The sequence below is a fragment of the Rhinolophus sinicus genome, chromosome 14 (assembly GCF_057876585.1).
Source record: "Rhinolophus sinicus isolate RSI-liver-muscle chromosome 14, RSI-T2T, whole genome shotgun sequence".
NCBI classification, from domain to species: Eukaryota; Metazoa; Chordata; class Mammalia; order Chiroptera; family Rhinolophidae; genus Rhinolophus; species Rhinolophus sinicus.
The window spans coordinates 43,024,251-43,037,018 of NC_142514.1; the positions used below are offsets into that span (position 1 = coordinate 43,024,251).

The 12,768-nt window shown below is 43.1% G+C and overlaps 1 protein-coding gene across 17 annotated transcripts in view; it reads left to right on the top strand.

The window, feature by feature from the left end:
- The window catches only part of FGGY (FGGY carbohydrate kinase domain containing), a 386,336-nt gene that overhangs the window by 254,126 nt on the left and 119,442 nt on the right, over positions 1–12,768 (top strand). For all 17 annotated transcript variants that reach the window (XR_016018635.1, XM_074334784.2, XM_074334788.2 and 14 more), the window contains one exon: positions 6,988–7,095. Coding sequence is in view for 16 of the 17 variants with exons in the window: in XM_074334784.2 (XP_074190885.2) it covers positions 6,988–7,095 (108 nt within the window). In the remaining variant the exon portion in view is untranslated. The remainder of the gene's footprint in view (positions 1–6,987; positions 7,096–12,768) is intronic.

Here is a 12,768-nt window from a genome sequence, read left to right on the forward strand (position 1 = left end):
GTAAGATGATAGCACAGTCCATTTGGAAGGAGAGATGAGCCACCACGGAAATACTCAGTCCCACACATGCTTGCGGCTACCCTCTAAAATCCCCGACCTGGCTGGAGGCACTCAAAACAAAACCTCCTGTTCCTTCCCAGGACCGCTGGCGCCTGGAGCCTGCCGCCTGCTTCTGCCAGAGGCTTAGGCCAACCTGGGCATGGTGGGGTGGAGGAGGGCAGAAGCGGTGGTGCTGGAGCAGCTCCCTGCTCTGTGCCCAGTCATCTGTCCCCCAAAGAGGTGCGAGCAGGTAACATAGCCTTAGGGGAAACTCAGCCAGTGGCATCCTTAATGGGGCCAGCTTGGGCCCGTGAAAAGAGGTGGGAGCACATGGAATGAGGCTTCTAATGCCTGCTCTGCCACCTCTGCTCCTGGTGATCCTGGACAGTTCTCTGACCCTCCCTCCTCACGCCTGTTTCTTTAGCTGGTCTGCCTAGGTTTGACGCGACGTACTGTCAGGGTCATTGTAAGCTTGAATGCCAACGTACACACTCACAACTCACTCGATACCTGAGTTACCCCCAGCCCATTCTGCACTCTAGCTGCTACTAGATCGTAAACTTCAGGAGGACAGGGATTATGTCTCTTACCTGGCTCTGATGCCCATCTTTGTATATATTTTCATGTTTGAAACAGTTTGAACTCAGTGTGTGGTATCCAGTAAATATTTGCTGAATAGTTACTCAGCTAAAATAAGATGATATCGATAGGAGCCATTAAATACAACCTATGAAGTAGACCATCAAGAAACCCCTAGATAATCCTGGCCACAGATGAGAGACATAGGAGAGCAAAGTGGGTACTTAAGAGAAACCCCAAGAGACCACCCAGGGCAACACTGTGAGCCCCAGGCCATGTGAGTGAGGGCAGAGTCTGTGTGGAAATAGCGCAGTGGAGAGTTCTGATTGGCCAGCTGGGGAAGAATGAGTCAGTGTCATGGAACCTTAGAGGATCTCAAAGACAAAAGAGATTAAACATCTCTAATCCAATTTTACTTATAGAGAAGGAGAAGAAGGTCTAGAGAGGGAAAGAAATTGCTAGTTCATAGCTGAGATCCTGCTTGGATCCTGAAATTCCACGTCTGCTGTTTCCTAGCTGTTGGACCTCCTTCAGCTTAGATTGCCTCATTAGTGGAGTAAGTATAATAATAGGACCCGTCTCACTAAGTTGTCAAGAGTAGTATATGGGACAGTGTCTGTAAAGAGCCTGAAGAGTCTTTGGCACATAATAAGCCCACGGTGACTGTTAGCAATTACTATTTTATTATTTCTTCTTATATTTCTATATTATTATTTCTTATTACTGTTGCCTGCCTTAAAGGGTGGTTTCACTGAGGCTTTTTCCCAGCCACAGCTTTTCAAAAGCTGATTTTTTGATGAGCAGTAGAGTATGTTGATGCAAAAATATACCCATCCTTCAAACCATATGATTTTTTAATTTAAAGTAAAATGCAGCACGTTAACCCCTCATGAAAATCAAGATGCTTGTACAGCTTTGTTACTCTGAGTCTTGCTCGCACAACCCTTTTCTGCCTGGGATGCCCTCCCTCTCCACCTAGGGAAACACTCCTGCTTCAAGGCTTAGCTCCAGTGTGGCCACCTCCTCAATGCTCACTCTTCTTTCAGGCAGTTTGGGCTCCTACCACATTCCCCTCCTTACTGTAGCACTTGGCACGTTTTGGTTTCATTCTTTTTCCCTCCACCTCTGTCTTCTCAGTCAGAGTTTAATAGCATGCCCAAGGTTATAAAAATACAATGCAGGCTGGCACCGCACTCGACAGAGTCTATATTTGGCTCCGCCAAAACATGGTCTTACTTCTGGGCTCCCATTTGAATCCTTCATTTGCCTCTCAGGGCAGAAAGCAAGAGCCATTGGAGCCACGTACTCACTCAAACTGAACAAACCTTCGGCCTTGAGCACAAGTAGGTGAGGGAAGCTTCATTTCCGAAAGGCTTTTGATAAGTTTCCCTGATGCACTTGTGAAGAGCAGAGGACAGAGTGTGGTGGAGTCAAAGTCCCATCCTGATTCTATTCCCAATTGCCACGTTCTAGGCAGGTGAGCTTACGCAAGGCAATCTTTCTGGGCCTCGGTTTCCTCAATTCCAAAGTGGGAGAAATGTGGTGAATCTTGGAGAGCTTTCATGAGGATGAAATAAGCTGTCACTTATAAAAAGCTTATTATATGTTAAATACCAAATAAGCATTAGTTCCCCTTGAAATGAAGCTTGTATGAGGGAACAGTCAGTTGACCATGTTGAATGACCACAGCCAAAAGTAATTCCAACCATGTAAGGAGGTATCTAGAATCATCACTGGTCTTGTATAGTCAATATTCTTAATAATGAAGTAAAAGATACAGAAGTGAAGCTTATCTTTTCAGATGGTATTAGGTTGGTGTAAAAGTAATTGAGGTTTAAAAGGTTGAAAATAATTGTAAAAACTGCAATTACTTTTGCACCAACCTAATATAAACTTGGTAGGATTGTTTATTATGGGGCATGTTCAAATCCAGATTAAAAATTACTTGAAAGAGCTAGAACATTAATCAAAATACAAGAAAATAGTTAACCTGTGGCTAATCATAGAGTTAATTATTTGTATTTAAAAGGTACTGGCAATGTTCCCTTTCATAATTTTGTTTTTCATGGGTGGTGGCACATAGGCATTCAATTTAGTATTGTTTAAACTGTATGTAGGCATTTGATATATTCTTTAATTATGTGTGATATAAATAAAATTAAAGAAACCCACAGTAAAACAAAACATTTGGTTGTACACTATATGCCAAGCACTGAAATCAGCAACAAGGCTGTAAAAATAATAAGACAAGATAATAAATAATAAGGCATAGCCCCTTTCCTCAAGGAACCTTAATCTTCACGAAAGCTCTCCAAGATTCACCACATTTCTCCCACTTTGGCATTGAGGAAACTGAGGCCCAGAAAGATTGCCTTGCGTAAGCTCACCTGCCTAGAATGTGGCAATTGGGAATAGAATCAAGACGGGACTTTGACTCCACCACACTCTGTCCTCTGCTCTTCACAAGTGTATGAGGGAAACGTATCAAAAGCCTTTCGAAAATGAAGCTTCCCTCACCTACTTGTGCTCAAGGCCGAAGGTTTGTTCAGTTTGAGTGAGTACGTGGCTCCAATGGCTCTTGCTTTCTGCCCTGAGAGGCAAATGAAGGATTCAAATGCTAGCCCAGAAATAAGACCATGTTTTGGCGGAGCCAAATATAGACTCTGTCGAGTGCGGTGCCGGCCTGCGTTGTATTTTTATAACCTTGGGCATGCTATTAAACTCTCTGCCTCTGTGTACACAGCTATACAACAGGAATGATGACAGACTCTTCCCGCGGGGTTTTTAGGAGGATTAAGCGATTGAATTCCTGTAATGAGCTGAGAAGAAGACTTTTAGTAAGTACCCAGCCAACCTTAGCTTGTTACCACCAGCAGCACCATCATACTGGGAGGTCAGCGTACTGTGTGGACACCTGTCATCAGCCGAGTACAATGAACTCTCTCCTTTTAGGTAAGAGAGGAGCTGCCAGGCCAAGACGGCCATCTGCATGGAAAGAGCCTTCACAAAAATGTTGTTTAAATATTTAGGTTTATTACATGGGATGAAAGCATACATAAATATACATATTTTCTTTTTCTTTTTCTCTCTCTCCCTCAAAACGACTATTGCTCGTCTTCCCCAACGTCACAGGGCTTGGAACGGGTTGGAAGTGCTCTGGGAAGTCTGTTGCTGTACCTTTGTTTCTTTACTGTGCTCAGGATGTCTCATGAGAAGCATGTGTCATTCCAAATGTGTGAGCACACACGAGTCACCTCAAAACTCTCTCCCCGGGTGGAGCCTGACAAGCCTTCACCTGACGTTTCTGAGCAGCAGAACCATCATCTTCTAAGGAAGTTATGCTACAGCCGATGCAGTCACATGCTTAAATTGTGAGATGGGGGAGGCAGTACATGACCTTTCTAAGCAATTTATACAAGAAGTTTTAAAAAAATGTATCATAGAGGCCAACATCTGCGTGGGTTCTAAGCCCACCTTGGCCAAATACTAACTACGTGACCGTGGAGAACTTATTCAGCCTCTCTGAGACTAACCTATCAAATGGGGCTATGAATTCTGGAAGGGAAGGGGTGCAGGGCATGAAAAGAGATCATCTAACTTTGGTTGGTGTCCATCTACCTGTCCAAATGCTGAGCCTTAAGTCGTTGTCAACATGGGCTGTCTTATGCATCCCAAAGCTGCTCTTATTTGTCCCAAAGCAGTTTAGAGAGTCGTTTCTAGGGTTGGCATGTGATAAAATTTTCACCAGCAGAGACCGTGATAAAAGTAAAGACCATTTCGTGTGTGCTCCTTCTGGCCAGAATACTGTCCATATCACACACTCACAAATACACTCACACAAAGATACATACACATGCCCTCACGCCCACCTGAATAATTCCTGTGTATGTTTCAGAGGTTAATTCAAACATCAGCTCCTCATGAAAGCCTTCCCTGACCCCCGGACCAGATTACGTGCTCTCATAGTGGCTTTTGGTTTTCCTTCATTTACTTATTGCAGTTTGTAATTACACATTTCTGTGATGATTTGATCAATGTCTGTCTCAGAGTGACCAGTTAGTTGTCCCCGTTTGCCTAGGATGGAAGGGCTTTCCAGGGCACACGACTTTCAATGCTAAACCTAGGGGAATCCTGGCCAGGCCTGAATGGTTGGTCACCTGTTCTGCCTTCCTCTCAAGACTGCAGGCTCCAGGAGGGCAGGGGTGGTGCCCTTTTGTTTACCATTTATTCCCAGTGCCTGGCACAGACTTGGATCACAATAAGAATGCAGGAAACAGCTGTTGAACCAATAAGGAATGGGGTGATCATGGCAGTGTAAGCTGAATTCTTTTCTTACAGGATCCAGTCTTTTGCCCCTGAGGTTATTTTCCCTATTTTAGGTCTTAAATGTCCTTTTCATAAATTATTTTTATTTGACAACATTTCAAGTTGACCATATTGTGTAGTTCCCTTGCCTTTCCTTCCCTCCTTTCCATCTAGGGGTTGGGAATCCTTGCGATTTGAGCGCTCACTAGTTTAGTGAAAAGGGAACTCGATATGTTGGGGTCCAGACATTTAAAGAAGGTCTGTCCTTGTTCTAAAATGCCGGACTATAAGTGTCATGAGGGCAGAAATTATGGGTATTCAGTTCGTTTCTGTATCCCCAGAACCTGGCATAGGACCCAGCATATAAGAAGGGCTGAACAAATATTTGTAGAACAAATGAATGACTAGATTTTCTGCCTACCCTCAAGGCATGCAGGAGTAGACCTGGTGTGCCTAACTTCCGCCCCACCCGCGAACAACGCCTTTCCACAGCCATGAATGTGACTTCAGCATTCCTCCCTGCTGGATGGATAAGAAGCATGTGCTTTTCCAGATGAGTTAACACATGGTCCATCCTGTCTGTCCTGGCTCATTTCTTGATACAGTTTCCTAATACCTAAGAGGACTTCCATGGCCTGCTCCAAAAAGGAGTTGTAGCATCTTGAATACTAAGAGCACATCTCTCACACAGACATGGCTTTGTTCCATCTGTTTCCTTAACCTGGAATGCCCACTCCTCTTCATCTGGCTAAATGCTGTAAATCTAACCTTATGTCTCATTCTCTACGAAGCCACTCCTCACTCCCTGCTTCCCTCAATGACATTTTATGTTTGTTTTTACCATCCCATGGACCACTCTGTATCCTATTTGTCTGTTTACTTGTGGAGCTCCCTCTAGATGGATAGCTTCTTGAAGACAAGAACTCTGTCTGATTCATCTCTGTGTGCCCAGCACCTAAAAGAGAGATGGCATGCAATTAGACGGCTAGTGAGTATTTGTAGAAGGAAGGAACTGTATCCATTATCTATTACCACAAAAATGCTAGGCAACAAACAAACACAATATCTCAGTGACATACAGTAACACATGTATTTTTATTCCTAAATTTATCAGATGGCTGGGTGATTCTGGTGATCTGGGCTTGTTAGCTGCTGGTCGACCAGGAGTATTTGCTGATTTTGTTTGGGCTCTCTCATAAATGTGAAGCATCCCCTGCAACAGTGGGGCTGGCTCAGCATTGTTGCACGTCTTTCCATCCAGCAGGCTAGCCTGGGAATGGTCTTACAACAAAGGTAGAGGAGCAAGAAGAGGAGGAGAGAAGCAGACAGGCCTCTTGAGGCATAGGCCTGGAAAACTGGCGTAGTGTCACTTCCACCTCATTTTATTGGCCAAAACAAGTCACAAGGTTGACCCAGATTTAAGGGGTGGGTCTCCACTTCTCCATGAGAGGAGTTGCTCAGTCGCTTTGCAAAGGAGGTAGATACTGGGACTGGTAGCAATGGGGACCATTTTTGCAATCAGTTTACCACATAGAGGGAGCCAGCAAGGAAATGCCTTGTCACTTTCTTTCCAAAATGATCTCTTTTGCTACCTTGGCATCTAAATGAATTTTTCAGAAAGGTTTCCAGAGATGAAGCCATGCCCTTCCTTTGGAGGGAGTGACTTCCCCACCAAAAAAGGTATTTAATAAGAAGCTGACAGGCCAAAAGGGATTGGCAGGAAATAATTCAAAGTGATGAAAAGCAAGGACCTACAAGCAAGACTACTCTATCCCGCACAGCTGTCATTTAGAATGGAAGGATACATGAAAAGCTTCCCAGACAGGAAAAAGCTACAGGAGTTCCTCCCCGCCAAACCAGTATTACAAGGAATGTTAGAGAGAATTCTTTAAGACAAAAGAAAAAAAAATAAAATAAATAAAAAATATGAACAATAAAATGGCAATAAGAAAAAAAAAAGAAGAAGAAGCTGAATTCTATGGTCATAGAAACATAAGATGAGGAGAAGGCTCCTTCTAACCTTCAGAGTTGATATGTTCACATATGTTGCCCCTTTCTTTCCAGATCAGCAAAGACCCAATTTTTGTACCAGGAGTCTGGGGCCCTTATTTCTCAGCCATGGTTCCTGAGTTCTGGCTGAATGAAGGTGGACAGAGTGTTACTGGAAAACTGGTAAGTTGACACATTTTCATTATAGTCTTTAATGTGTTTATACTGTTGACTAGCTCATTTTGTCACACTACCCATATCCCAAGTATCTGGAAGATTTGCAGGATCCTAAATCAGAAGAATTCATTTTCTCTTAGTGTACAGCCTAGTATACGGTGCATACGCAGCTCGTGTTTGCCAGAGGCATGAATGTTGGTTCAGGCAATGATGACTAACCCATCCTGTCATCTGTCTTTCACACAACAATCCATTTTTCTCATGGCAGCGAGAGTGATATTGTACTTTGTAAAAAGCACCGTGTTACTCTCCAGCCCAAATCCTTCGGTGGTTCCACATCGCCCTTGGGACACAGTTCAAATAGTTTCGTGCATGCATCACTCCCTTTGTGGTGGCCCCCCTCCAGTCCCATACATGGACTTATCACTAGGGCTAGGTTCCCCTACTCACAGCTCCCCATGGCTCATGTTATGCCACTCCTCTGTGCCTGGTATATGCTTCTGCGCCTGCTTGGAGAGTTCTTTATCACCTTGATCATTTTACTCATCCTTTAAGGTGCAACTCCACTTCTTATCACATTCTGTTATTCTCACTGGTTTACGAATCGGTCTTTTCCAGAAATCCATGCGCTCCTTAAAGGTAAGTGTCATGTCATACTTCTCCTCCTATCCGGCTCAGTGCCTGGTTCTTAAAAGGTACTTGATAAAGACGTGTTGAATGCATGCAGTTGTCTAATAGGGAAGACAGAGGCTCTGTAAAAGTGCCAGAGGCACAAGGCACAGAGTTGGCACGGAGCAGGGCTAAGAAACTCTTTGCAGGGGAGAAGGCATTTGTGCTGAGCCTTCAAAGATAACTAGGAACAACCCAGGCACAGAAGGGCAGGACTACTCTTCAAGGCAGGAGAACTGGCACAGGAACAAAGAGATGGAGTGAAAATAACAAGGCATGTTTGAGGGTAATTGCAAATAGTCCAGAATTTCAGCTGTGGCATAAACTTTTCTTAGAAGAATGACTTGCAATAAAAAATTAGAGAGCTGGGCAGGGACCACATCATAACGATTCCCTGTAAAGCATGCTGAGGAATTGAACTGCATCTAGTAGACCAAGACCAAGGGGAACCAGTGAAAGGTTGGAAGAATGGACAGGCATGTTCAGATCTCAGTCATAAAAACTCTGGTTAGCAGCAGTGAGGAGGCAGGGAGAACGGTTTTAGTAGGTTAGGCCTCAGACAAAAAGCCATGAGGGCTTGAATGAGGACAGTGCCAATGATTGAGAACTGAGCTCAGGAGATTGGCAGGCCTCGCAGGGATTAGGTGTGCAAGGCAAGAGAATATGAGACCGAACTTCAATTACCCAACCTCACATTTACTACGTTATATTGAAATCATCTGTGTATGGCCTGGTCCTCCCAGAAGCTCTTCTCAAAGGTCAGTCAAATTAAAAGTGAGCGGCTCCAAAGCTGGATGGGGATGCCAATAACCGTTAGTTTCTGTTTCTTAGTGTATTAACTGTTTTCTACTTAGCTGCCTCAAAGTCCCTTTCAGAGTCAGAGGAAGCAAAGGTGAATGCTAGCTTCAGAGAGCCTGTTCTCTGCCTCTGCTCCTGTGGCAGGTACAGAGATGAATGAAATGAATTAGATCCCCAGCACTCCCTGTTTTAAAGAGCTCCTTACATAGTAGGGAAACTCAGTGAGTCTAAAATAAATAGCATCCATTTGGTCTTAATAACCAGTGCTAGGAAAGTCAAGAAGTAAGACATCACTGTATGCCTAAGGTGCAGTGGGAATGAAGCTTTACGTTCTCCTATTTAAACTAGTGCCATGTATTTATACAACTTTCAATTTAAATATCCATTCACTTTCTGTGACACATTGAAAACCCATTCCTGAAAGAAAGCCGTTTTCACCCCCGCATCATGGTGTAATCATCCTTAGCAGACTCAGAGCTCATAGATGACACAGCCCAAAGGCTTTTTTAACAAGCATAATGATCCCGTAAACCAAGTCTTTGTGCCGGATGCATTGTCCATGAAGCTGTCCATCAACAGATTTTCGGAGACTTAGTATGCAAATTGAACATCTGTGTCAGTTTGGAAATGCTTTTCCCAGCATTTGGCTCAAAGTTTGCTCTGTTGCTATGGATATAAGCCATCTTTGCCCAAACTTTATGATGTATCTCCATAGAGAAGAATTGGGCACTCCTCTTTCCTGAGCCTGAATTTAAATAAAAAAATGTAACCTCCTTTTTTGCCATTAAAAATCCTTCATATAGTCCATGATGGTTTTCCAGAGGAGTCATGGGAATTGTTGGCTTTTATGTAGTTAGTTGTTTGTGCACCGTCAACCAATCAAGCTGCATTTGAAGTTCCAGTTTGGGCAATTCTCCGTATGTAGTTTCCTTGGACATATGGATAAGGCACGATCGACTCATGGCTTCCAGAGTGGGAAATCTTAAAAAATCTATAAGCCAACATAACGGGGCAAAATCTGAATCAAGAATAAAGCAGACTGTCCACTAAAGCATCAGTCCAGAGATACCAAGCAAAGAGTCAGAAACCACCTATAAAATAAAGACTTAAAATAAGAATAACAATTGTGACGGTAATAACAATAATAACAACAATAATTGCACCTTATTGAGTGTGTTTATCTGTGGGAAGGATTTGTATATATAATCTTGTTAATCCTCGAATGATATTCATAATAATCACCATGTCTAATATTTATTTTGAAGACTTATTTCCCAGTCTCCATTCCAAGAGCTTTTCATGTACTATCTCATTTAATCCTCTCGAAATGCCCATGAGGTAGTAACAGTTATTGTCCATATTTTACAGGTGCGGAATTGAAGCTCAGAGTAGTAACCACAGCCTGGAGAGATTACCTTTGCACTAATAACGGCCTTTTTATATGGTTCCCTTGCTGTTCACTTTTCCTTTCCTCGTTTTTTTTCTTTTGTGAATTCTCATCTCTGGTTTTACAACACATTGTTGTCATGTAGGACGCTGTAAGGGGAAGTTACATCACTTATGTTTTGTTTCCTATGTGCACCATCTCTCACATGCCCTGAGAGTGTCTGGTTCCGTTATCACATTGTCCATAGCATATTGTAAACATGCACCTACAGCAGAAGAGAGGAGAAGTGAGAGGAAAAGAGAAGTAAAGGAGGAGAGAGGGAGGGAAAAAGAAAAACAAAAAATGATCTAAACTCTAGATTTGAACAATAGACATTTCATGTCAATTTTACGATTAAATACAGATCTTCCATCACAAAGCTAGTTCTTCATTCCAAGTGTATGAATAGATCGGTACTTTAAAAAAATGTCCATCTGGTTAACTTCAGGTTGAAGAAAAAATCGGCTAGGATCTTTTCTGGCTCTGGAATTCTTGCTGTTTCATCTGACTGAGATTTGGACTCATTTTTCACTCACTTCAAGCTTGTGCCTCTAATATTTATTTCCTCGTAGAGAAACACATGCCCGCATCCCATGGCTGAGCGATTTCAATGGCATCAATCAAGCACCCATCAAGGATTGTCTCATGCTTGTCAATACTCTCCCCAGAACAGTTGTGCAAAACACATTGCTTTTGCCAAGACTTTTTTCACAAAACACCAACCTGTGCCATCACTGCATCCAGGTGTTGAAGCTTATTTTCAGCTGGACCTTGGCCGTCCCTCTCTCCAGGCACCCTGCGCAGTCTTGCTTGAAGACACTTTTTGAAGGGAGGTGTAGGGGAAGGTAGGCGAAGACAAGTTTCCAAGCTGCCCCTATGGTGGCTTTGGCTTTCTGAGATAATAGGATTGGGTGGAGAGTGGCCTTTGGTTGGTTTGAACCCAGAATTTAAATTTATGAACTTGAGCTATAGGGTCATGACGTAGCAAGATGCTTTGTGCTCTTGCAATTTCAGGATCCGTCATTGTGAGTGCCTGTTTGCCTCCTCCCATATACCAATGCTGATCAGCCTGGAGCCAGCTTCAGGAAGACAGTCAGTCTTCCGTAAGTGGGTCTTTGAAGAGCATGCAGTGTACACAGTGCTGTACAGGTTATGGAGATAGTGATTTATCCCTGCTTCCATTCACTCATTGTGATTACTCTGGTCCAGGCAGGAATATTATCACCTGATTCCTATCCTCCGGTAGCTTATTATCTTATGGGAAAGCTGCATGTAGAACTGATAATTATAATTTATTGTAGCACATAATAGTAGATTGCACTAACCCTACAGCCTGCTGGGAGCATCTGTAAAGTGCCAAGTACTTTTAGGCCTTATTAAGATTCAGTATTTCATCTGATCTTCACAGCCTGTCTATGTGGTCATTGTTATTGTGTTAGTTTTACTAGTGAATAAATGGAATAAACAGAACAGTAAGGTAACTTGATTAAGGTCTTACAGTTACAAGTGGGAGAGACGTGCTTCAGACCCGAGTCAGCTCCCGGAAGCTCCAGAACTCTCCAGAACTGGATCTGACTTTTGTGGATCTGCATTTCTGAGTTTTTCTTAGAGTTCTCTTGTAGATTCCCTTGAGAATCAATTCTTGTCAAAATACTTTTCAAGTATTTTAAAGCAAACACAGTGGGCAGGCTTTGGAAGGCCATGAGAGGAACCTCTGTGTATCAGTGTTAGCAGGATCTATGTATAGACGTAGGTGTGTCCCCTGCATTTCACATTAGCTAATTGGGAAGACTTCATGGGTACAGAGACCAGCTCTGCATAAACAAATGCCTCCCTGTTCGCTCCTCCTGCCTGGGCATTCCCTGTATTTTTTGTGTCCTACTTGGATTCTTGCACAACTAATTACCTTCCTGCTTCTACTCTTTCCCCACTTACCTCCTATGTCTTAGACAGTTGGGGCTGCTATCATAAAGTGCCATAGACTGACTAGGTGGCTTAAATACAAGAGAAATATATTTCTCAGAGTTTTAGAGGATAGACATCTGTATCAGGGTGTCAGCATGGTCAGTTTCTGCTGAAGGTCCTCTTCCAGGTTGCAGAGGGCCGTCTTCTTCTTGTATATTTACATGGCGGAAGGGGAGAACTCGGGGCTCTTCAGAACCTTATAAGGGCACTAATCCCATTCATGAAAACATCACTGTCATGACCTAATCACCTCCCTAAAGCCCACCTCCCAATACCATCACATCAGTGGTTAGGATTTCAGTGTATGAATTTGGGAATGGGGGGGGGGGGGCACACCAACTTTCAGACCTCAGTACCCTCTCTAAAGATTACAGCTAAAGCAATCTTTGTAAACATAGATATGACCCTTTCACTCTTGGTAGCTGTCCAATTATCTGTAGAATAAAGTCAAACCTCTTTAGAGTGATGCTTATTTACACAGACAGTATTTATTGAGTGCCTGCTGTGTTCAAGGTACCATTCTGAGTGAGGAAAAGGCAGTGAATAAAACACCCTCCTCTGTTCCCCCTCCAAAAATCAGTCCCCTTGTCAAGCTTACATTCTCACAAGAGGAGAGAGATAATACACGGTAACGCAACAAATCATTTTATTGGATCGTATAAGTTGTTAAAAATAATAGAGGAAAGCTTGTGATTCAGGAAAGCAATTTGAAATTTTAAACAAGGCAGTCGGGGTAGACCTCACTGAAGTGATATTCAAACAAACAAGGAAGGGAAGGAAATCTGGAAGAAGAACATACCAGGCCAAGAGAACAACCGGTG